This window comes from Homalodisca vitripennis, chromosome 7 (assembly GCF_021130785.1).
Source record: "Homalodisca vitripennis isolate AUS2020 chromosome 7, UT_GWSS_2.1, whole genome shotgun sequence".
Taxonomy (NCBI): domain Eukaryota; kingdom Metazoa; phylum Arthropoda; class Insecta; order Hemiptera; family Cicadellidae; genus Homalodisca; species Homalodisca vitripennis.
The window spans coordinates 134473088-134500230 of NC_060213.1; the positions used below are offsets into that span (position 1 = coordinate 134473088).

At 34.9% G+C, this 27143-nt stretch overlaps 1 protein-coding gene across 1 annotated transcript in view; it reads right to left on the minus strand.

Moving 5' to 3' along the window:
- Positions 1 to 27143, minus strand: part of LOC124366359 (phosphatidylinositol 4,5-bisphosphate 3-kinase catalytic subunit delta isoform) — a 53444-nt gene that overhangs the window by 15590 nt on the left and 10711 nt on the right. Inside the window, exons 2-11 of the mRNA XM_046822856.1 lie at positions 21704 to 21867; positions 18232 to 18460; positions 17092 to 17330; positions 13157 to 13403; positions 9630 to 9817; positions 8364 to 8591; positions 6559 to 6761; positions 5746 to 5871; positions 1752 to 2174; positions 367 to 636 (exon numbers count right to left, since the gene is read on the minus strand). Coding sequence (XP_046678812.1) covers positions 367 to 636; positions 1752 to 2174; positions 5746 to 5871; positions 6559 to 6761; positions 8364 to 8591; positions 9630 to 9817; positions 13157 to 13403; positions 17092 to 17330; positions 18232 to 18460; positions 21704 to 21850 — 2300 coding nt within the window. The 5' untranslated portion in view covers positions 21851 to 21867. The remainder of the gene's footprint in view (positions 1 to 366; positions 637 to 1751; positions 2175 to 5745; positions 5872 to 6558; positions 6762 to 8363; positions 8592 to 9629; positions 9818 to 13156; positions 13404 to 17091; positions 17331 to 18231; positions 18461 to 21703; positions 21868 to 27143) is intronic.

Here is a 27143-nt window from a genome sequence, read left to right on the forward strand (position 1 = left end):
CGAGGAGCTTACTGATCAACCTGACACCAATTCTGATCTTGTACATTATTAAACTCCCCCCAGCCTCTGATATCTTTTTCACGGATAATTCTGTCTAGAGTAAATCACATCTAAATCTGAAGTGCAAATAAAAATGTATGATCAAATTTATTACTAAGATTTGTAAGAAATCTTTTAAATAATTCAAGTTTAACCAATGCAGATAATTTGAATGAATTCTATGCTTTGATTATGAATACAACAGATCCATGGTCTCTTTCCATGCCACCAGATCATCCTAGTGATCCTAAGGATGACTTATTGATTAGGCCATTTGATCTGCCTTTCGCCCTTAAAGGGTTAAAAAAAAAACAGGTGGAAACTCACCTGATTCTCTTGCAGCGGAAGCTCGGCTCCAGTGGACTTTGGACAGAAGAGAGAGATTCAACGGTGTGAGGGTCAAGCAGCATCTCCTGCAGGAAATGTCTTGCCTTCTCTTTGTCTTTCCGAGGTCGCAGTTGCTCATTGGTGGTCTTGAGCTTGTCCAGCAGAGACATTTGTTGCTCCAGTGCTCTCATGTGCTCTTGACTGCCGCGGCAGTATGCCTCCAGGATCAGTCCAAACCTCACAGACACTGAAGCCACGTGCATCTCTGACCTATAGTCACATTCACCACTTCAGCTCCCAATTCATTAAAAATTTGCAAATACGAACTGAAAATTTTTCCCCAAAAAGAGTTTGAACAATTTAAGTACTTTTATGTTCTATTTCAAAAGAAAAAAAAATACTAACGAACATAACAATATTTTTACCCAAAAGAACAAGAAACACAACAAATAAGAAGAAAATAACCAAAAATGTAAATACGCAACTAAAACATTCAAAGGTTCAGCTGTTATATCATGAATGGCACAGAAGAAAATTTGGAAAAGTTAATTTTATCTTAAATTTAAAGCAACCATTTGGGTATTTAGATTTTAGAAGTAACTAATGGGCTTGTTCGAGATTTTTTTAATTTTAACCTATTCAATTTTTCTTCAGGACAAGGGAAGACCTTATTAATACCTTTAAGATCATAACACTCTTCAATTTTGTTTTTTTTTTTTGCTCATGTTAAAACAACAAACACAATGAACTATCTACATTTTTCAAGTTGCCATCCAATGTATATGGAAAAAGTCTATTCCAAAAAGTTTATCTATACAAGCCAAGAAGGTATGCATCAATGATATAGACTTCTTAAATTACATTGAAAAATTAAGCAACACTTTTAAACATTTAAATTACCCAGACAAAATTTAAAAAAATCAAATAAATAAACCAAAACATCCACCAAGTAGCTTCAATTAATTATAAAACACAACCGAATTTTATTACTACACAATTTTTTCCTGGACTACACAAAATTAACAGTATTATGAAAATTGCCCACAATGTCCTACTTTCCACTCCAGATACCCAAACTTTTATGGCTAAAGCACCTAGAGTAATATTTCGTAAAACTCCAATTTAAAAAACAAATTTGTCCAACCTAAACTACCTAAATTACACCAACACGTTACTAATAGATGTGAATTTTTTTAATATTTTCATCTTATTTGTTGTGTTTCTTGTTCTTTTGATATTTTAAATTTGCTTCCTGAAGATGTGGGTATAAAATCCCACGAAATATAGAAGCGTTATATCTTTGTTTTTTATTTAAATAAGTGAAATATTTATACTCAAAAATAGGCTACAGGCAGAGGGATTTCAGTGTCTTCACCAGCACCGACCTGAGATGCCAGAAGAGAAAGTGGCCAATCTTCTGATTGGTGAGGGCTCTCTTCAGTAGAAACTCCACGAGATCGCAGTAGAGGTACGACTCGTGCTTCAGAGCTTGCACGAGTTGCAGCAGGTACAGAGACAGGACCTCATCACTGATGTTGATGAGGCACCTGACGGCGAAACTCCGCACAGCCTGGTCAGCGTAAGCATAGTCCAACAGTTCCAGTGCCTTCTCCACGGGCAGTGGCGGCTGCTTCCTGGTGATGAGAGACATGACCTGGGCCACTTCACGGTGATCGTTCCACTCTACGCAGTCGAGAAGCTTCGGCAACAGTTTGGGCACCAAGGTCACCAGGTCGTCTCGGAGTGACCAGATCACCTTACGCTCCTGTTCGTGCATCTCGTGCAGCGGATCCCTCTCTGCGATACTCCTACATCACAATTGAAATTTAACTATTGTATTATACAAATTTATAAAGGATTAATAATTCAAACAGACATACGTAATAGGGCTTAAATCGTTTGGAAGAGTTTGAGTACAGAATTATACTAACTCACTAAAAATAGTTGATTTTGGGATAAAAAAACAAACATATTTTGATAAAAAGAGAAACCTAGTTTTACAGTTGAAGCAAAAAGAAAAATAAATAGAATAGCTAGAACATCTCAATTTCTAATTGTGAATAAACATGTAATAAATTCTTTACGATTTTCTACTCAATTTTGATACTAATCTTGCAATTATAAGAATCAGTACCCAAATTTATCAAACTCATCTTCAAATCGATACCTACAGTTAATTACTACGTTTCTTTACTTGTCAGTCTCAGGCGTCTCTACATCCATCTATTTTTATAGCTCTTGAAATGTAATTACAATTAATTATAAACTGTTTTAACTGAGACAGTACAGTATGTAAAATTGACATTTGAGGAAGCGCAATCTTTTTGTTCCTGCAATTTGGCAACAATGGACAATTCAGATTTAATCTCTCTCTTGTGCAAAGTGAATAAAACTACGCCATTTGTTTTCAAGAATACAAACAACCGTCCAACCCATACACGTGAGGTTATAATTGCTGATACACAATATAAATTGCTGTAGATGTACTTGAAAACTACACCCCTAAGTATTTACGTTGAAAATTATCTACTGAAAGCAAAATAGCTGAGTATTAAGCTTATGAATCAGAATTGACACAACTGATTACAACTTTAGAAAAGAGATTTTAGTGGTAGAGTTTCACCATTTTATAGCTCGATCTAGATTTTTAATGAGTCTCAAGGGTGTTTCTTTGTAAAATGCACTTTTTTCACTCCACTTAAGGAAAGTGGTTGTACAGCTTTTTGTCATAAATAAAAACTAGGAACAAATATAAGGAGTTTTAAGGACTCTGACTACATCGTAATTTGTGAGCGTCTTCCTCATAAGACTATTGATTTTTATTTACACTTTTGTTATCCTACAAACAATCAGTTATTATATTAGCGACATCCAGCCTTGTAATAATAACATGAGTGATGCAATCTGGATTTTTACAATTAAAACGAATTTTACAAGGACTATCCAGAAAGTAGATTACGTTTGGATACAAACAAATAATAAACAACAAGAAAAATATTGTACTATACACATTTGAAAGTGATACTAAAATACTATTTTTCAACAGTGACCATACAAATTTAGACACTTATCATGGCAGTGAACTAGTTTAGAGAAATTAGCGTTATAAAATTCTGCCGCCTGAGACTTCAACCAGTTATTCACACCCTCCTACAGTTCCACATAATCGTCAAAGAGCTGAGTTGCAATTCACGTGTTTTACCCAAGTTTTGTCTCCTGTAATGATTCGATCAAACAGCGAGTCACCATCTTCTTCGTACATGTCCAAAAATGTCAATGAAGTAGCTAAATTTCTGCAGGGAGTGCCACCTGAAGGGAGGAGTCGCAATCTACACTAAAGCGACACTACAGGGAAGTGTTGAAATTATAGAAACTCAAGATTTGAGCATTGAAATGACCTGTGAAGTAGCAGCCTTAAAGATAAGCCTAGGTAAAACTACATCCTATCTCATTGGCACATACAGGACAAAACACAACTTATCACTTGGACTTGAGGTAATATCTGACTTGCTTGAAAGAACCCCAACAGCTAACCATCCAGTGATACTTATGGGTGACTTAAACATAGACTGTCTGGACAAGAAAAGTGACTATTTTCAACTGCAAGACATGCTGACAAGCTTTAATATGCACAGACTTGACCTCCTCCCCACCAGAATTACTCCAACCTCCAGGTCATCCATAGATAGTGTCTGCACAAATCTTCAAAACGAAGAACTTGAAGTCCAAATCATTGAGGAAGGGCTATCTGATCACACAGGTCAGCTCTGCAATATAACTTGGAAGAGCGATGGCCCAACCAAAATCCCCACCATTGAATGCAGAAATCTTAATAAAAAGAACCTTCTTCACCTTAAAACAGAACTTAGCCAACAGAACTGGGTGGAAGTATACACTGCTGGAGAAGTAAACACAGCCTATAATAACTTCAACTACATCCTGACAAACGCATTGAATGATACCTGTCCTTTGATTAAATTTAAGAAAAGAAATCTAAGACCCAAAATAAAAGACCTTCAGGCGATTCATCTAAAAACCAGATTTTTGGAAGCTCAGGACAGGTACAATATAACCGGGAAAGAAGAAGATAAAAGGAATGCAAGTCAACTGAAAAAGGAATATGATTTATACCTGAGGACACTAAGATGACAAGCCACAGCCAAGATCATATCTGAAGCCAACGACAAAGCAAAAGCAGTGTGGAAGATAATAAACACAGAAAGAAAAAGTAGAAATGAAGCCACATCACCTACAGAACTCGACATCAGTGGCAAACGCACATCAGACCCAACAATGATGGCAGATCATTTTAATAACTTTTTTATAAGTGTTGCAGATGAGACGTTACAAAGAAGTAAACAGCCTTGCAACCAACAACTGTCTGTAGAGACAGAGAACCTGAACACTCCTTCACTAGTTCTCTACCCCACAAATTGTGAAGAGGTTTATAAGACTATAAGCTCTCTAAAACCTAAAACCTCATCTGGGTATGACGGGATATCAGCTAAATTAATTAAGACCTGCAAGGAAGAACTAGTTAACCCACTGGTTGAGATTATAAATAAATCATATTCCTCAGGGACCTTTCCCAACGCCTTAAAACTGTCAAAAGTATATCCTAAGTTTAAACAGGGATCTACTACTCAAGCATCAAACTACAGGCCGATTTCTCTAATATCGACCTTTTCTAAACTGATAGAAAAACTGACCCTGACTAGACTCTTTCACCACCTATCTAATAATGGACTTCTCCCAACCCAACAACATGGATTTCTCCCTGGCAGATCAACCACCTCAGCTTAAATGCTGATTTTATGAGTTTCAATACCAATTTGCTATCCTAACTTCTGCATAATAATTTCGTGTAACACCATCTTGCAATTTTAGGAAAACTAAGTGAGAGTTCTGTTATTGTGAATCAGTGGTCTTCTTTAATCTTCTCATTGATTTTAGAGACAATTTCATCATTACAATGCTTGGCTGTCTACTTTGTTCATCATCATGCACATTAGTTCAGCTACTTTTAAGCCTAATGCACCACTGATGCACTTCACCTTCAGTAATCATATTGTTCTGATAAATTTCACAGAGTTGGCGATAAATCTGAATTAGTTTATTATGCTTAGCGAAAAAAAAAAACCGTATTACCGACCGCACTTCAGAACTCGCGGGATTTTCAATTGCACCGCACATTTTAAACTGCTACTGTAAAACAAAGAGCGACAGAAACCTCTCACTAACATGGCTGGATAGCCACTGAACGAAGAAATGCCCTGACATCAAAATGGCCACAATAGTCCCGCCCCTAGCGGCTACAGAGCAAAACGTAAACTACTTTCTGGATAGTCCTCGTAAAATGTATATGGAGTAATTACCCACTTGATATGTTCTATATAGCTTCTGCTCGCTGTTGGTTTCTCCTCCATGAATTCAGCATCTTGTTTGTCCGCAAATTCTATCATCTTCTCCATGGAAGGATAGATCACTGTGTGCTCTGCATGGTACCTGTTGACATTTGGAATTACAGATAGAAAGATAGGTAAATTTTAAGAATTAATAACTATATTTTTGTTTCACTACTCAGTCATAATTTGATTTTATAATCAGAGAGGATTTCCATGAGTGACAACCACCAGTTGGGAAAAACAGCTGATCAATTAATGGTTATCTTTACTGACATAAAAGACAAAAAAAGTCCATAGGGCATACATTAGTGTAAGTACCTATATTGTTGTTACATGGAAAGTTGGACGATTGGACAGAGATAAGAGGAAGTTAAAACTATGAGATATGGGGTTTCTGAAGGACATTAGATTGACCAGAAGAAGAGACAATAAGAATAGTCACTAGGAGAAGAATCAGGGAATACCAATGTTAGAAGAGACAGTGAGAACAGCAGAGATATGAGAATAAAGGCGGCGCTTCATTATCTGTCAACGACTTGGATAGCTGAAGTGGATGCTGCTCTGTCGCATCCATGGTGTAGCACTACCAACTACAAACCTGCATGTATCTTGAAGCGTAACAGACAATCGTAACTGTCACTTATGCTGTTCAGCTACAACACTCACATTACTTAACAGGTATTCGTATTTGTCGCTCTTGTCGATTGCATCACTCTTGCTGTCCAGCTAGGACGCAACCTTACAATCGATGGAATACAAATTGTCTACAGCTGGTCTGTATACGTACTTGTGGAATGTGATGGTGAGAGCAGTGGAATGGTCCACATTAGGGTTGCTGACTACTGTGCCCAGTGGGTGTAACAGATCTTCTGACTGTGTTTCCTCAGCAAACGTAGTCCACATGTACAGTGTCATTGCTCCAGTCTTCAGTTGGTTTTTGAAGTCATACACCGTCGTGTTGACCCATCCCATTGGGTTGACATACAGTTCCTGGAAATTTAATGACATTATCTTAACCCCAATAATGTCATGTTTTTTCACAACTAGTTCAATTCTGTGAACTGTATTAAAAGATAGTTCACATTTGATTTAATTACAACAAAGTTAAAGGTCTTCAAGTAGAAACTTTTTCTGAAACTTCTGAAACAACAATAACGTGGGGCTACAATTAAAGGAGGCTTATCTATGAATAAAACCATAGAATCTATTTAAAAAGAATAATTCTCATATACTTTAATATCTATGTTAAAACACACAAAACATCAAACGAATCAATTCTAAGAATATATATTTGTACATTAATATAAGATTTAATTGGTAATTTTCTTAAATTATCTCTTAGAAACTATTAGAATATAATACTACTTTGATCATCCATATTGATCAGGACCGGAAGTGAATAAGTTGAAATAAAATATAAATAAATCATGAATACATTAAAAACACAAGAGATTTGAGATAGAAGGGAACTGATTTATTATTTGTTTTACAGAGATTAATTGTAGAGGAACAAATAAAATCAAAATGTTTTTTACTGTATTATATAAAACTCGGTTAATTTTTAAAAACTTTGGTATACTGCTTCTGAGAAGTACGATCACACAGACAAAACCACCATTTCCGCTTACTGTCGCTCAAAATAAACCAGCAGCTGGTCTAACTAAGCCATCATATCAGAATGAATCATTGCTTTCAGTTCATCATTATCAGAATCGTCTCCGCTGTAATTTAGTTACCGCAGAGGAACAAGCTGCTGATACAATTTCTACATCAGTTATCGTACCAATGCTATTATTGGTCTGAATACAAACATTTATACTTCCAAAATTTACAGCTATTAACCTCTTGATGGTCTCCTACAGGACAACGTTGTTCATAGAATAACAATGCGGTCTGAACCGGCTGAGTTTAGATTCTCATGAGGCAGGTTAGTTTTGCCCTACTGATGACTTGTCATCAGTAATCCTGATCAGTACTCATGTGCAGGATTATTACAGTTATTCCATTCGGTTCATGCACTTGGTCGATCTGCCAGTGATGCAAAGCTACCATTCTTGAGATTATGATTGAACACCTATAAGGCGAATATCTCCTTAGTGAGTGTCAACATCCGATTAATGTCATGTGAGCGAAGACTGAAAAGTGACTTTACGAAGATGTGTTGTCCCTTATGGTGACCAGTCGGACGAGGTCGTTATGCACCATAAGTGGACAGCTTGGGCGATTGTGATGGCTGTACCAGTAAGTAGCTTAACTCAGGTTTGTCCTTCAGGGAGTCCATGTCAGGACTCAGAATTGTTCTGCTTGATGTATGAGTGTAGTTACGCAATATTCTGAGCGCTGAACATGTGTTAAATGAAAAACAAACTACACTGAAAATTTAACAAAAATTGTTTATTCTTGAACAAATTTTACTTTTTCTCCATCCAGGTAACCTGGAGATTTGGATAAGAGAGATTGTACTGTACTGGTAAATTAAAATATTTTGGATATTTTTATCATAAAAGCAATCATGCAAAACATACATACAAGAATAAGATATGAAAAATATTATAGTACATTCAAAGAAACTAAATAAACAAAATGTTTTACCTGTCTGGAATCTTTCAGTCGTTTGGATCTGACACCTTTGGAGCTCTTTAAGATTTCATAGAGGACAAAACAGAGCCTCGCCATCCTAGGAATATCACAGACTTTTATATCAAACGTCAAATCCTCTTCCCACTCCGTATCACCATCTTTGGACACCAGCTTTTCTGCAGTCTTTTGGCTCTCACATAATGATTTGCCTCCGTGGAACAGACCTGCTTGGATCCCCACCTGGTTCATTTTGAAAAGGTCAGAAACATTCACAAAATATTTTCATTGCTGTGATCATGGCATCAAATCAAATAAGGATAATAAAAGTGTTTAGGGCTAGACCAACTATGTTCCTTGTTTTTGTGTGGTGTTAATTGTTTCCAGTTGAAACGTCTTTTGAACGAAGATGGCTACTTCCAGAGAAATCGAAAAATCTCATGATTTAAACCTTTTTAGCAATATTTCAATACAATGTGAATCAGGAAACTTAGAATATATATATTTAATGTATTTTAATGAATGACTTGATTACTGATTCTCTAACCCATGGCAGAAGCAACTCAATTAAAATTAATCAGCAAAATTTGGTTCCTCAATTAATATCTTCAAAATTTACAAATTATTAAAATTACAATTTAATTTTTTTTTGTCTACCTGTCAGAAAAAACTTAATGAGGAAGAATCTCTAAATGAACACTTTGCATCGTTGACATCAGAGACACATAGACCACAAAATCAAGTGTAATCTAGATGAAGAAGTATTCTCATTGTCTCATCAGGTGCACAATTTAGAGCTTCTTTATCACTAACTTTTCTAGATCTCTTCAGACAGACGTGGAGTCCAGATTTCAGGAGAAATAAAACTAGGTGGAAGGAGAAATGGAACTGAATTCAACATTTGCATATTACTTTGGTCTTAACTAAGTTCTAGACTAATTTACAAAATATAAACACAACAATAAGTTTCATCCATTTAGCATTAACTCAAATCAAATTATATAACTATCATTTTTGTTATCACTCCAGTTTTACAAATATTTTTTGTTACTGTTCCTTTTTAATTTTGGCCTTTAAAATTTTCTACAATTTAACGTTTTTGCTTTATATAAAAATTTCTACTGATTCCTCATGATCTATTCCCTAAGAAAATTACGTATAAAATACTTTAGTTACATCTGACATCGATGTGCATTGATTACAGTTTTATAGTTTGTACAATTAAAAAGTCGTTTAAGGGAAATTTAAAGCTGTTGGTAGAATTAAAAAGCTGTTCCACACCTGGACACTTCGGTCATCGTCACAGTTGACCCTGCAGATGGCACTCACACGGAAGGTGAAGTTCTCCTCAATATTCCACGCAGACATGTACTTGCCCTTCTTCCGCATGGTCAGGGTGGAGAATGAGCTCCTTGTCCGCTTCAGTTCGTCCATCGTGTCGGGATTCTCGTAAACAGGGTCTATGTCGACTGATCAGAACAGATATTACCAATATTTCTTCAGATATTTTTTACAGTACTAAAATATTTATTGTCTTATAAAACGGGACATGTGAAAAAGAATGTTGGTAAAATAGCTGTTTTGAAGAATATTAAAAAAACTAACTTGGAAATATTTGGAATAACTTTATTTGTTCACTTAAATGTTTGGAAATAAACAAACTTCATGGAAAAAATACTAGGAGGCATAAATTTACATATATTTTTTATGTAAACATGTAAAAAAATTTAGTGTAAAACTTTTTAGGAACGAAAAAAAAAAACAATTTTACCAAAGGAAATCAATTCATTTGGTTAAAAATTTTGATTTAAAAAGTTTTTATTACGTTTCTAAAACAAAAAGAATTATGATGATAAAAATGTTTTACTCACACACTGGGAAAATAGAAAAAGTAAATGATACAGGAAAGGTAATGATTTATGCAAAGATAGAAAATTATTATTAACCCTTTTAAGGCTAATGACCAATTGAGTTGCACTAGTCTCAAGGCCATCTCCTGATATTGCTCAGGTACCTTGAAGGCCAGGCTATTTTTGTTCCTTTTTGCATAGTTTTAGTAAATAAGCTGCAACTTCCATATTACTTAGTAAAAACTGATAATTCTTTTTTTAATTTGTTTGTAACATTATAGGCTTAGACAGGAAACTATAAGGTTGGTCATATAAAATAAAAAATATTTTTTACATACATGTTTATATGTAAAATTTGTAAGCGTAGTTTACTTTTTTTGGTTTTAACACCTCATAAAAAATACAAAGGATTGTTTTGCACCCAAGTAACACATATTGTCTAAAACTACATATTATTTACAACACACATGCCAATTTTCAAGTGCTTATCAATAATAAAAGTGAAGTAGGAATGAATTATTCAAAATCTGCAACTGTGGCTTATTTGTGAAAATTGTAGAAAAGCTAGTCTTGTCTTCAGTTTATACACAAAATATATTTTTTCTTCATACAACACACAAGAATCCATACAAAATAAACCTAAAACACTGTTAGTAATTAAAAAGTTCATTCATTTTCTAATTCATCTTCAGAATTATCATCGTACAAAGCATCTAAATCACTATCACCTAAATCCCCAACACCTCAACAAACTGAACACCGGTACAACTAGCAAGTAAAGTGTTGACTAAAGTGTTATCACTTGTAGGTGATTTGCCTCTCGTTCTTTTGCTCATATTTACACTTAATAGTTCACTGCAAATACTCTAAAATACCTATAACATCGCACATAATTACTGAATTGCATCAACAAAATATAACCACAACAACTATAACCTATACACCACAACGCCGTTGTAGTAAGACAGACGATTTCATCGAAATGCATAGGTGTATAATAATAGAAATGATGCAAGAAACGGCAGTGTTTGCGTTTATTAATGAAGCCCATCTAACCCCAAACAAGAAAATATCATGGTTTGTGGCATTTGGAAAGTTTACTGGCCAGTAAACCGGAAATAATGGACGGCTACCTATTGTAGCCGTCGGCCGCGAACGCCATTATGATCACGGCTACCTATTGTAGCCGCCGGCCGCGAACGCTATTTTGACGACGGCTACAATAGGTAGCCGTCGGCCTTATAAGGGTTAATACAATATTTTTAAAAATGTTTATTTACACACAAAACAGTACAATGACAAATAAATAAATCTTTATTAAAGTTTGAAAATATTTAAGTGAATCTATAAAAACATCAGCCTGAGCAGACATCTTGATGGATGAAAGTAAACAAACAATGCAAGTCGCCCCAGCTGTTGTTTTGTAAACAAGCTGACACAATACATTCCAGTGGAGAATAATGTTTGCTAACAACACAATATAGGTCAAATTACGTAACACGCTATTAGTATTACGTATATACGTATTAGTATATAGAAAAATTAGTGATTAATAATATGCTAAAATCAAAAACTCAATTCTGTAAAATTACATGATCCGCATTCTTCAGGAGTTTTGGCGTTTCATAAAATTACAGAATACGTACACAAAGTCTTAAATAGATATGTGGGTTTGTATAAATTGAACATTCTCTTTACCGACGGAACAACTCTTAGTCCACAAAGAGTTAACCCATCTGCTCTGGTAATATTATTATTGAATTTGGGTGTAGTAGATAAATACAACCAGCTTTCACTTCAGAGTACACCAAAACACAAACTTGTTTTAATCAACAACTTATCTTACATGAATGTTACAACTGATGAATGGTTAACTACAGGTCTGGATAAAAAAATAGCAGTGTTACTTATTACATAAGGGTAAGGGAGAGGGTTGAGATGGAGAATGAAAGAATCATCAGCTGTTTTGACAACCCCGAAACAGCAAACAAATGAGAAGCATAAAAACTATCACAAGTACAATGACAAAGTAGACATAATCATTTAAAAAATATAAAATGAACCCTATGCACTCGAAAGCAGTATTTATAATTAGTCCTTGGAGCTCTACTGGCCGCCACCATTTTGTCCGAAACGTGGATTAATTTTTGCCGTAATGTTATCTCAGCTCGTATGTCCAGCTGTACTGGCCAATATATAATACGACCATAGCTCGTAAGGCCAGCACCACTGGCCACTAAACATAGCAGTTATTTTATAATATTCTCTTTGTTTTATAATGAATGGCGAGTGCTGAAACCTATCAAACAGCTGTTTTTAAAAGTAATTTTTAGGTAAAGTTGCAAATTTTAAATTAACCTATAATTCTTTTCTTAACATTGACTGAGCAAATGAGACAAATGATGAGTAGTGGGCCTATACACTGAAGTGATAAAAGGGACATTAAACCTAGAAAATTGTATTAGAAGACGTGTGCTAACTATTCTTGACTATACATGGGTGTGTTTTAAATGTTTTATTCTGTAAAAAATGTAAAGACTGAGAAAATGTAAAATAGTTCATGTCCGAATGTAACATAACTGTAAATGCTTGCTTTATAATATTTTATTAACATATCTCTTTAACAGTATACGTATATAAGAGTTAAATATCACAAACGTATGTTTATTTTAGTAAGAGAAAGATTTATTAAAAATAAACTTTAAATTAGTTTTCATTTCTTCTTTAAACATTTAAAATTACTATGCAAATAAGGCAGAGGATATTGAAAAAAATTCCGATCTGCGGAGGCAAACAACAAATATGGCCGCCGAGCTGACAATGTAAGTAGCGCGGCCGTCTGTACTGGCCATACGAGTTAAACTACGGCAAAACTAATGCAAGCTGTCTACAACCTTGGTGTGGCCAGTGCTTATACGTCAAAGGAAAAAAAAAAGAAAGACGATCACAATTACTCACTGTTAACGGTATCAATAGACACAGCCACCAGTGTGGGAATGATGTCACGACTCAACGCCTCCTGGATGTAGACGAAGCGACTGAGCGGGTGGTCGCCCACCAGGTACTCCTCCTGCCCGCACACCTTCAGGACGTACTCGCTCACGTGCTCCCCTCTGGTGTTCAGGTTCAGTGCCTTCTTGGTCAAGATCAGCCCCAGCAGCTGCACTGGGTTCATGGTGTGCTTTACACTGAACGTGAACGCCGTCTACAACAATTGCGATGTTCCCAAGTACAATATCTGCTTCCTCATAAAAGGAGTTAGAATTCAGAAGCGGGTTTAAATAAATTAACTAAATATTTTAATGATAAGCTACTATTGTTTAAAAATTGGTCAAAAAATTAATTCTAAAATAATAAATGAAGGTGATTTACGATTTGGCTTACGATTTTTTTGATTGGAAATAGATAAAAATCTTTCCTGGAATTTAGCATGTTAATAAAATTATGACTAAGATATCTTTAGGTATATTTGCCTTATTGAATCTTTAAAAAACGTATACTTTTCTTATACACATTAAATTATATCTTTTAGGGATGTCCAATTCTTTTATAGAGGTATAATCTACATTCTATTTTAAAATACAAAACAAGCCATACAAATAATTCTCAATCTTAATCTAAGAACACCAACGAAAAAAACACTTTGTCATTAAACATAATGACGATTGGATCTTCATGTTTATCAAACGGTTTTATCAGTAAGAGATAGATTAGAACACTTAAGACTGGTCGAAGATAATCATGATTGTAGTACTAGAAGTAGGAGAGATGTTGTGTTACATCCCCACAGGTATAACAAACCCCCAAAGAATATTACAGTAGTGACTTATTGATTAAAATGAAAAAAAAAACTGGATAACTTTCAAGCTAACAAAGCTCTCTATTTATTAGAAGAGCAAATAAATAATTACGTTTTACACCAGTAAGATTCGAGATTCTTTATTTGTCTTTAAACATACAGGGTGAGTGGCTCTTGGTGTGACAAAATTTTTTGGGTTATAATGCAATGTAAATGTGATACAATGGCGGTTATAAAAAAGTCTAACTCCAAAAATTAGGTCTGAAATGAATTATTTTCAGTTTTTCTAAAAAACCCGTGTTTTTGTACGTAAATCTGATATTTCTCAGCAACGTATAGACATATGTGAGCAAACTACACAATTTTTAGATTCTCCGTTAAATTTTCGATTTTAAAAAGTTATCGGTTCAAACGGTAAGAAAAGAAAATTAAGCTTCAGGTCGATTTAAATGGCAAAGTTGCTAAGTTTCAGAAAAACTGAAATATCATTGAACCCCATCTTTTTACCACACCCTGTACACAAGAATGTGTCACGTAATATTAAAAACTTTGCCATTTAATAGGCTGTAAAATGGTATGCCATATGACCATAGTTAAGTATTCGGTTACCTACTTTTATTGGTTTGAATATTAAAAAACATGCAAGGTACAAAAAGATTAACACAATTTAATAACAACTGTACTTAATTTTTATGTTTTGTAAAACTGCCTCATAAACCAAGGAATTGAAGATTACAAAAAAGTAAAACAGTTTAAAATAATTTGTGGATGCTAGTTATGGATCAATGGTCGCATCCTTTATCAATGTTTTAATTCCTTATCTTATCATTTTCACCAGTATTGTACATTCATTCCTTATCTTGTTTTGTAAGACCAGTGTCCACATGAATTACTTCTACCTCCAATAAACTATTTTTCTGCTCAATTTAGTCAAGTGTAGGCTGCCATGAAGGTCACTACTCAAGAATACGCTGATATGCACTTTATTTACGGGTTTTGTGATGGAAATGCGCGTGATGCCCAAAGCTTGGAATATAAGCTCGTCTATTTCAACATTGTTCAAATTGTTCTAGAAGGTTAGGTAGGTCATGTTGCAAAAAGTCTAAGTAGATTGTTCCATTTACAGTTCCATCAAATATGTGAGGGCTAATCAGTTGGTCGCCTAAGACTCCACACCAGACATTAATACTAAAACGCGTTTGAAAGGATTGTTCCCTTGTCCGGTGTGGGTTTTGTTGATCCCAGTGGTGCATATTATGACAATTGAAAATTCCTGCTCTTGTAAACAATGACTCATCAGTCCAAAGGATTTTTCGATAAAAATGACGCTGCTCTATGTCTTTGTTTAGCAACCAACGACAGATTTGTAGTCTAGGAGCATAATCAGTTGCTTTCAGACCTTGAACAGGCGTAAAATGGTATGGATGGAACTTATCCTTATGCAAAATGTCCAAAACCTACGTCTCTAGCAAGTTATCTACTACTAACTTCTGGATCATTCCGTACTGAATTTAGAACTACTTCATCTAATCCTACATCATGAACAATGTGTCCTACTTCGTTAGGTCTTTTGTGAACTGTACCTCCCTTCACAAGACTTTGATGGAGTCTTGAGAACACAGAATTACTGGGAATTCGGCGATCAGGGTAGCGAGCTTGATACTCTCTTTGGGCATCACGCGCATTTCCATCACAAAACCCGTAAATAAAGTGCATATCAGCGTATTCTTGAGTAGTAACCTTCATGGCAGCCTACACTTGACTAAATTGAGCAGAAAAATATTTTATTGGAGGTAGAAGTAATTCATGTGGACACTGGTCTTACAAAACAAGATAAGGAATGAATGTACAATACTGGTGAAAATGATAAGATAAGGAATTAAAACATTGATAAAGGATGCGACCATTGATCCATAACTAGCATCCACAAATTATTTTAAACTGTTTTACTTTTTTGTAATCTTCAATTTCTTGGTTTATGAGGCAGTTTTACAAAACATAAAAATTAAGTACAGTTGTTATTAAATTGTGTTAATCTTTTTGTAGCTTGCATGTTTTGTAATATTTAAACCGATAAAAGTAGGTAACCGAATACTTAACTATGGTCGTATGGCATACCATTTTACAGCCTATTAATGGCAAAGTTTTTAATATTACGCGACACATTCTTGTGTACAGGGTGTGGTAAAAAGATGGGGTTCAATGATATTTCAGTTTTTCTGAAACTTAGCAACTTTGCCATTTAAATCGACCTGAAGCTTAATTTTCTTTTCTTACCGTTTGAACCGATAACTTTTTCAAATCGAAAATTTAACGGAGAATCTAAAAATTGTGTAGTTTGCTCACATATGTCTATACGTTGCTGAGAAACATCAGATTTACGTACAAAAACACGGGTTTTTTAGAAAAACTGAAAATAATTCATTTCAGACCTAATTTTTGGAGTTAGACTTTTTTATAACCGCCATTGAATCACATTTACATTGCATTATAACCCAAAAAATTTTGTCACACCAAGAGCCACTCACCCTGTATATTAATGCGATTGACATCGTCAGAAAACTCATAATATTAGTATAACTAGCCAATACCAAATTCCTCAATTTCGTATATGCAAAATTGTTCAATAAGCCTAAATAAGAAAATAAATAAATTATTCAAAACTAATGCACAGCTACAATAAATAAGTTCATAACATAAACACAACGAATAAAATATATAAGAAGTAATAACAGAGAATACAACAAATAACAACTCAATAAATTTGCGACGGTGGCCTCAAAATTGACATAGGACAAATGCTCCTCAAAAGGCTTTGTCCAATGAGAAATAATAAATAAATTTTAACAAAAACAACAGATATAAAAACTGTAGACTAAAATTTTATTTCACTAGTGCCACAGGACAAATACTCGTAAATTGAATAAAAGGCTTTGTCCAACAACCAAGTACTAGAAAAAGTTCCCTTCTGTGTACTGAATGAAAGATTTATCATTAATTTAATACTAATCCTCCATTTAATTTGTACATGAAACTCAATAAATCATCATTTTAAATATGTTCAAATCCTCAAGAATTTATAAACTAGACTGACCTCCGTGTTCTCAAACGCTGTGTTCTTGACGGTTAGTTTGATGTTGCCATCGCGCAGTCTACAGCAGACTGTCTCGGGCAGTCTGTCTGTCAGTGATATCCGCGGGGGGTACTGGTAGTAGAGCCTTTCCAGCCAGGACTTGTTTTGCCGACTGCGCGCCATCTCGTCCGCCAGCGCTTTCATCTTGCTACGGAAGTAATTCACCTCAGAGTTCTTCAACGAGTCGAACTCGTGTAGACCTGAAGCATTTTCAACATGATTATAAAGAGTTCACAAATAAACGCTGAAATTATATACAATTTTATTTCCAAAGATCTTTTTTAATGCTATGAATAAAAGGATTAGTTCTCAGAATGGCCATTTAAACCTTATTTTCAAATTCCCAGTTTTATCCAGATTCAAAATTTTGATTGTCGAGTCCATTTTCACGCTGCATATGTTTGGGTTTAATCAACTTCTGCTTCAAGGAGTTGTCAAATTATTTCTTGTTTTATAAGTTCTTAAGAGATAAAAATATTATTGTTATTGGTTATAGATATTCTCGGTTCTACAGGACGATTCCCGGTTTTTTCCCCAGTGCGTTCCTGGTTTTCCGGCCGGGTGGCCATCTTCGTTCTAAATTTCCTAATCTCTTGATAATTTTCATATTTTGAGGAAAACTGCTGAGTGTTATATTGATTACGATTTGGAACTAGTAGAGTAATGGCCACATATTGTTGACATTCTGTACGTTAAAGAAACTGATTATTTATATACAGACGTAAGTAATTTGACAATCAGAACATTAACATTACCAAATAAATTCTAATTAATTTAATTATCTCTATAGCAATAATAAAATATTATATATATTTAATCGTCTTACCGTACTGGTTAGTTTTGTATTTTCTAAAAATTGAGATTTAATGTAAAAAATATCAAACAGAAGCATTAAGATGTCAAGAGTTTTTTAAAATCATATCAATATATTAATTAATGGTGTAATGAATACAAACCCTATTACAGTAAGTTTTTAGAAATAATCATCACATTCTAACTTTTATGATTCTTTCAAAATCATTCTCCACATCTAAATCATGAATGAACTGAAGATACTCACATTGCAGAGAAAACAGACTGTAATCGAGAAAACAACTTTACCTTTTCCAATGAGATGACTGATGTGAACGTTGAGTGTTTTCTCTGCCTTGTCGCCTAAGCGTTCTATGACCCTAAGTATGTTGACGAAAGGTTTGACATCGCAGAGCCGCTTGTTCTCGTCCAGCAGCTCCTCTGTCTCGGACATGCTGTTGATGCAGCAAAACACGTACGAGGCCGAGTCATGGAGCGTGCCGTGCAACGGGAACTTGCTGGCCTCCTCCCACAGGTCCTGTAAGCAAACAAGAGATTCAGTAGTTCACGAAGTAGTGGGGGACCACCACAATTTTCACGTCAGTGTGCACAACAATTCAGCCAGTAAGGCATATGGCCTCGGTACTTTGGGATTATACCGACCACACCAGTATGAACACAAAAATATAAATTTATAGAAACAAACATGATAGAACGAAAAAACAACTCTTTAATTACAAAATTACAAACTTACAACGATTATCAATTGTTAATGGGGTCAGATTCCGTTATATATCCCCAACGCTTAAACTTTTTTCAATGAACTTACGTTATAAAACGATGTAGTTGAGTAACAGAATTAACATTCCATCAATCAACAAGCATTTCCAGGTATTGTGATCGGTATTGTTGTCGCTGTTATCTTATCTTTCTCGAGAATCCCGATTACGGCAGGCAGGCCGCGCTGCATCACATGATTATTTAAGTATTTGCACGGTACATAATTGCCTTTCCATTAAAATTCAATTTATATTTCTGATCAGCCCCTCTAGAATTTGATATTTTACTGATAGGTACTATCTCGAGGGATGTTTTTCTATCGTTGACATCAGCGCGGGGCCTGCGCTGATGGCCGGAGGCACTCGCATTTTGGGTGGCAGAGTGTGATCAAGAATAAAAACAAGTTTTGTAAGTTTTTTTCAATAAAGAGTTTAGTTTTTGTTTGGTAATGCTTGTTTTTGTTGAATTTTTGTGTTTGGAGAAATGTGGGGGTAAAACACGGAAGTACAACAAAGCGACGCACCAGCTGAACGGGTGGCGAGACTGCAATCACGTTATCTACTAGACCGCTTGACTTTGACCTCTGTCTGAGGATGGGGAGGGGTTTGCGATAAGACAATACCTGTTCTATATTGACGAAATATTGTTCTACGCTAATCTAGTAATCAGTAGAAACAAAATGTCAAATAACGATTCATGTCTGGGTGTGGTCGGTATAATCCCAAAGTACCCAATTCAGCCTGCTACCAGTAAGGCATATGGCCTTGCATGTTCTAGTTATAATCTCAAAATCATGAATGCATTCATAGAAGATCCCACCAAATATATAGGATGTGACACCTCTTAGAATTTTATGGGCTAAAATTACTCAGCACTCGATATTCACTGTGCATTCTGTGCAATTAATGGTCCAAACATTATGAGTAAGATTCAGTGGCTAAGATTTTTTTATAGAAGAACAAACATTCACAAAGAGAAGTGAAGACCTTCCCTTGTCTGTAATGATCTTTGTTTTAACACCTGGTAAAAATTAAACTACAAATTTACAAACTACAAACATGTTTAAACTTGAAAATTCTACCATCTTTTTAATCAACAATAGCAGTACAGTAGACACCCTCTTAACCGGCCACAAAGCAAAAGATGAGTCATCGACAGGTCACAACTCAAACAGCTATTTTGGGACGTTTTAGACAATGCCTGTTCAGTTGAGCAGGACGGTGGTTCCGAACGTGATACATACAGTGAATGCTTACAGTTAGTTGATAGTTTTAAGTTGTGCAGTTTAGTGTTGTGTTGTAGTGTTTTTAGGTGTGCAGTTTTTATTAAATGAACTAACAGTTTGAATGATTATATACTTTTATTTAGTTTAAAAATTTAGTGAAAGAAAACGTAAAAGAAACGTTTTAAACTGTAAAAGAAAAGCTCAATGCGATCCAGCGAATTGACAAAGGCAAATCAGTGAAAAAGATATGTGCCGAACTTAATGTCGGGAAAAGCACTGTCAGTGATTGGCGACGTAATTGCAAATCCTTACAGGATTTTTGTACTAGTGTCGAACCAGAAAAGTTGTTGATGAATCGACGAACATTAAAAAAGAAACAAATGAGATGAGGTTGACAATGCGTTATAGCTTTGGTTTATGCAGGAGCGGCGAAGAGGAACTCCAATAACTGGACCACTTTTACAAGAAGAGGCAATGTTTTTTCATTCATTGAGTACTAGTGATGATCATCTTGAAGAGAAAAATGTAAATGATAGGGTGACAATCAAATCGTAGAAAAAGTCGTTGAGGAGGCAAGTGAACAAGGCATTCCAGAGGACTAAGACGAAGACGATGAAGCAGAAAAAAATCAGTCACGAAGAGGAGAGAAAAGCACTTCAGTTGGTCGCAATGTATATTGAGCCAGCAAGACCCGTCGACAGTTGTAGATGTGATGTTCATTAAAAAGTGGAGAGACTATTGTTGTGAGTCCCGCGTTGTGGTGCCAATTTGATGTGTGTCACCCCCACGTTGACTGCTGTAATTTGCTGAAAGCCCTTTAACTTGACTGCGTCAATTTGTTGTGAGTCGGTTCTTTAGTGTTGTTGACTCACCATGTAGTTGTACGCCTTTTTGTCACCAGTGGCACGTTGTTGTACCATGTTGCTCATCATGGTATTGGTCGCCATCTTGCCAATAAGAAAGTTCAATAAATTTCTTCGTTATTAGTTAAATAAACTTCAATTCCGACAACATGTGATTCACTGACGTCACAGTCTGCCAATTCCCAGCGAATATTCAAATGTCGTAATTTGACCTGTTACACTATGCCTTCATAAAGACGATGGAGAAGAAAACATGAAAGAAAATAACAGATTTCTTTTTGTATTTACCGTATATTTAATGTACTGTTCTGTTTCTGTGTCTAAAATTAACATACTTCGGAAACAAAATGTAAGTTTTACTTTTATATTTTTCTTATACAATGTAGTACAGTATTACTCTATTGTTATTACGTATTCTACATACCACTGTTCTTTAAAATATAAAAAGTAATTAGGTTTTCAGTAAAATAACCTTTTGAATTAAATATATATTTGTTTATTTTTTACCGGTACAGTATTACATAGTTGGTACGTATACAGTATACCAATTAAGGTTATGTTCATCGGATTAACCGGCCAAGGGGGTTCAGTCCTGTAATGGCCGGTTAAGAGGGTATCTACTGCATAAGAAAGAAAACTTACCAACAACGATCGATAATTGCATGTTAACTCGATAATTCATCTATAAAACTCTTTATAGGCCATGTCATTAGGTTGTCAAAGTGTTAACGAACACTTAAAATTTGAATTTCAACATTACAGAAGAAGATAGTTGATTTGGTAAGGAGTACCAAGTAACTTTGTAAAAATTATCAACCAAAAAACTAAAGTGACTTACAGTGGTCTACAAATTTTCAGAGCAAACTCATAGGCTTTTTGAAAATCAACTGCTTATAAATTCGTTTCAACGCACCTCTTTGATTTCATGGAGAGTTGCATTTCTGCTGACTTCGAGAGGAATGCAGACTCCGTTGGGCATGAGACAGCTGAGCCAGACTTGAGGATCATTGCAGGTCTGCCAGAAATCGTAAGAGTACACTGTGCTAGGACCGTGCACCATCTTTGTTACATTTTACTCTGAAACAAACATCGTACTCAAATTAAAACATCAATTGCAAATCTTTTATTGGATAATGTTTAATGCTATCCCGTTCAACTAACTCATTGTGCCGTAACCACCCACAAAGCAACTCAATCCATATTATTATTTGTCTGCTTTGTGCTAACTAGCGTTGTTCTTTAAAATTACTTACTATTTGTTTTATGGACAAGAGTGATTTTTTTATTCTCCCTGTGTTTCTCTGAATAGTGCTGCTACCTAGAGGAAATTTATGAAACATTTTGTATCTTGCTCCAATGACAGTAAACCATATTCATCCTGCTCTACAAATCATAGAAATTTCACAATAGGCCTAACTGTTTAAGCTAAATACTCTATTTTACTTCATTTATATAGCATTAACTACTGCAATAATGATTTATAACATTTCAGGATATACATGCTGTGTCTCTTACAGAAAAAATAAGTGTTATTTTTTGTAATGTAACCTTATAACGAATTTGATAAGCCTTATAACAGTGAAAAATGTGTACAGGTTAAGTTTGAATGGATTTGGTAAAACTAAAATAACTTCAGTTATGTTCTCCTGTAGCAGATCGGCTATATTAATTCGGCCCAGTAGCACCAGGAACGCACAACGGAATTGGAATGGTTATTATTAATATGCAATCTTTTACTACCTATTGCAGTATTTCAATGTTAGGACTTGTATATCCATACATTAATGAATGCCTCCCTCCTCCTTGTAATCTTTGCAGTTAGCCCCTCCCTCCTCCTTGTAATCTTTGCAGTTAGCCCCTCCCTCCTCCTTGTAATCTTTGCAGTTAGCCCCTCCCTCCTCCTTGTAATCTTTGCAGTTAGCCCCTCCCTCCTCCTTGTAATCTTTGCAGTTAGCCCCTCCTCCTCCTCCTTGTAATCTTTGCAGTTAGCCCCTCCCTCCTCCTTGTAATCTTTGCAGTTAGCCCCTCCCTCCTCCTTGTAATCTTTGCAGTTAGACCCTCCCTCCTCCTTGTAATCTTTGCAGTTAGCCCCTCCCTCCTCCTAACCTATCCAATCAGTTGTGGTGGATGTCAAAGCTCATCACATTCTCTACTAACTAATCTGTCATTTATGCCAATCCTAATAGCTAATACATCTATTAAACAAGAAAATAACAAATCAGATGAAGGATCGGGAATATACATTGAATCGTTCTTCTCTAGGCTGCAGTAATAAACATGTAAACAAAATCATATGTTCCTGTAACCGTCAGGACACATAGTCCACATTTCCAAGCCAAATTAAAGTGTCAGAAAAAGTACACTTTGCCAAAACAAGCTTTGAACAGTTTTAGGGATTTACTACGAGAATTCATCATGTAACAGATGAGACACCAGAGCACAGTAACTTTAGTAACACAACTGTTAAAGATAGTCAAACTGAGTTGATTTATTAGTCTTGAGAGAAAGTAAACTGGATGAAAACATTAATTTATATGAGAAGCACCCTAATGTTTTCAGACTTCTACAGTGTTCAGATGTTGTGGTAAATTGGAAATAAGTCATTAAGGGCATAAAATTGCTTGTGTTACAAGATTGAAAATTTATTTCTAAGAAAAGTTTTTGGAAACGCTCTGGCAAAAAGGGCACATATTGAACGTCTTAGATAATAAAACAACACTAAAATAAAGTTTATAAGCGGTATGCAGTTAAACATCTTTAGTTTATAATCTAACTGAGGTTGAAATTGATTTAAATTGCATTAGACAAATGAAATGTGTAGAACAATGATAAGATATTAGATGACAATACACTCTATTAACAGTGTCACAGATATGATACAGAATCATACAGGTTTCATAGTGAGTTTGGAAGTATCCGATTGAGTGTAATGAAAAGTCAACATTTGTTATTTCATGAGTAATCTTAAAATATAGAAGGCCTTGTTTCATAGATGGCACAAAAGAACTCTCTTTACTACAGGCTATATTTGAATATCCAAGGAGCGTGTTAATATTGTTTCCATGTTAAACTTTGTTTCAGTATACATTTTTTTATAATGAGATTTTTCTGGAGATCGGTATAATTATTAATAAAACTTATTAGGTATATTAACAATCTGGTGTAAAATCTATGCAGAAGATGTGTCTTACATGGTTTCTGGTTATACAGTAGAGGATAGTCTCCAGAATATACATAGGTTTCCAAACAGTTTTTTGTTTGTTTAAGATGTTTTATTTACACTATTTAGTATATTATCTGTTTGAAAGGGCCTAGATTTTGTTCAATAAAGGTGGAATATTTATAATAAAGTAGCATTTATCAGTGATCTCACACACAATTTTTGTTTTTAAAACAAGGACACCATGGTTGTATTCTTTTTAAATGACAATCTAATCACTCTGGAGATAAGTGATAGTCACTGGAAGATATTCCAATCTCCTGATAAAGTTTAGAAAACAGTGTTTTAGAACCTTGAAGTCAGAGAATGAGTCAGTTTTTAAAAGTACCTATAAAATAACTCAGATTTCTCTCTAATATTCAATGATATTTTATTGAATAACCAGTGATTTCAGTGATAATTGGCCAGTGCGGACGATCCTTAGAGTCAAAGTTCTTACATTTTCAGTTATCGCATTTAAAATTTAATAGATAACAGAGCTCCTTGTAGTTTAGAAATGGAAGAAGGCATATTTTAGGTAGCCTACATATTATAATCATTGTTCACATGGTCTTCAGATGTTAAGCTTCAGATGTTAAGCAAAATTGTTAAATGGCTATTATTTTAGACTTTGTACAGTATGAATACTTCTGGTTCGAGTAACTTATATTTCCAACGTCTTTGACGAGTGAGAAGTTATTTAAATGTAAAAAGTGACGAGTAGGGTTTTATAGGTTTTTAAAATTATAGTAAAAGTTAAATAGTAACTTTGTTTTATATGTCTGCATTACAGTATTGACCAAGGATTGCATACTTAATATTTGCTAAAACATTAAGTGCAATGTACATTTTTCCTAAAATTCATAACTCTTTTTATCTGGATATACCCTGTGCTCAACAGTGATTCCAGAAAAAATCAAAACATGAAGTTTTGTTACTATCAAGCTTCCTCTTTGCTTTCAAGACTATAAATATAAACACATTCATAATAATAGTTAAATTAATGAAACATATGATTGTGCTGTCATAAAACAATGTTCACACAGAACAGTTGATTACATTTAACAGGTTTTTTCAATCAATACAATTTTCTTTGCTGTAAGGCATTTTCTTCTGGGATTTTCCTCAACTTTAGAGACCAGTGGAGCGTAGCCCGGAGGGATTTTCGAAATATGAATAGGCCTATATGTTAACCTGAGCCTCTGAGAATGTCCATGTAAAATTTCAGTACAATAGGTCTAGTAGTTTTTACGTGATTGAGTAAAACAGATAGGTGCCCTAAAACTAAATATGGCAATAAGGAAATTTTACAAAATATACGTACTTTAACGTTTCAAACATGAGCTTGTTAAAAAAAAAAAAAAAAAACTGTTGACAGTATTTATTATGATTATTTAATTATAAATAAAAGAACTCACATACAAAATCATAAATAAAAACAACTCGATATCAAAGTAAGCGACTGATTTTAACCAGAGGCGAATACCAAAATCTGCCGTCCATAGACTATTCCAATAGAACCGCCCCTGTTTCCCAAAAACTGATGACAGCTGTATCGCTACTCCTAAACTTACCAAGTATGAAAATCAGTTCTTGTTTAGTGCCTTCCAGAAGGAAGCGATGTCGGCGAGGCCATTCTGTCCTTAACTCGTATTTGTAATTAGGCTATAAAAGTAGGTACATACTTATGTAAAAAGTTAACGAGCACTCATGTGATCTGAGCTTGAACTTGGGTTCTATCTTAAGGGATGTTTTGATTTTTTTGGCCAGAAGTGCAGGGCACCGAGCCCACATTTGCAATTGGTACTTTCCCAACCTTACAAGATGTCCCAGATCATCCAACTTTTTCTACATCAGATCATGTTGGTCGATCTGGCATGTGATTTGAGACCGGGGAAAGTACAGATCAGAAATGCCCTTTGCCATCAGTGCGGGCTCGGTGCCCCGCACTTCTGGGCAAAAAATAAAAACATCCTTTGAGATAGTACCCAAATTCAAGCTTAGATCACTTGAGTGCTCGTAAAGGTTATCTTTAACTTTGTACTACTAATAACATAAATATGATAACCTAATCAAAAACTGCTTTCATTGTGCATTAACAAGTAGTAGATAGGAACAGAGTTCCAAACAAATAAAGTTAAAGAACATTAAGATTGAAATTACTTTTCTCACACAGGGAAATACATCTATGTAAGTTGTTCGTTACGTGATCTTGTATTAATTGTAATTTCAACCATCTTTTGATACAAAAAAATAACAACAATTGCAGTTAGATTTTGACCTAAATTAACATATTCAATTACTCAAACCCGCTGAGAATAGTTCATATCAGCAGCACCTGTCCTGCACTGATGCAATGCATGACAAAAATCTCTTGAGATAACCTAGTAGAGGTCATTTAACAAATCAAAATTGGGTACTTTGATATTATCCAGAGGCGACTATTTTTTGGAAGAGGTTTTCTTACCGGCGACCTACAAAAATTACATTATTAGAAAGAACAGACTTTATTTAACTTAATGTGAAAATTACACATCACTACGGCGATCGGTTCTTATTTCCTGCTTCCCAAAAGGAAGCAATGTCAGGCCACTCTGTCCCCATCTACTACTTGTTATCATGTGTTATAAGTAGGTTTAGATTAGGTTACCAGAAATATGTTACTAGAAGTACTGAAGTTCTTTATACTTCGTGATCTGAGCTTGAATTTTGATACTATCTCGGGAATAGTATCCAAATAGTTCCTCTTTTATGAAGAAAAGTTATCTGACATCAGAAAAGTTGGGCGATCTGGGACATGATCTGAGGTAGGAAAAGTACAGATCGTAAATGCCCCTGGCCATCAGCGCAGGCGTCGGCCTCCCCACACTTCTGGTGTAACAAGAAAAGTAAAAACTCGAGATAGTACCTAAATTCAAGCTCAGAATACATAAATGCACGTAAAATTTCTAATGTCGTTTTTAGGTTCCCAAAACCTCAAATAGTGGCCTCCAGATAATACCAAACTACCCAAAATTCTAGAGGGTCTGATCATGTCTCCACTCCATCAGTACAAGCTGGAGAAAACATCTTGAAAAATGAGCAAACAAGTATTAAAAACTCACGTAGCCGATATAACCATAATATCCATAACTACCATCTATTTGCAATGAAA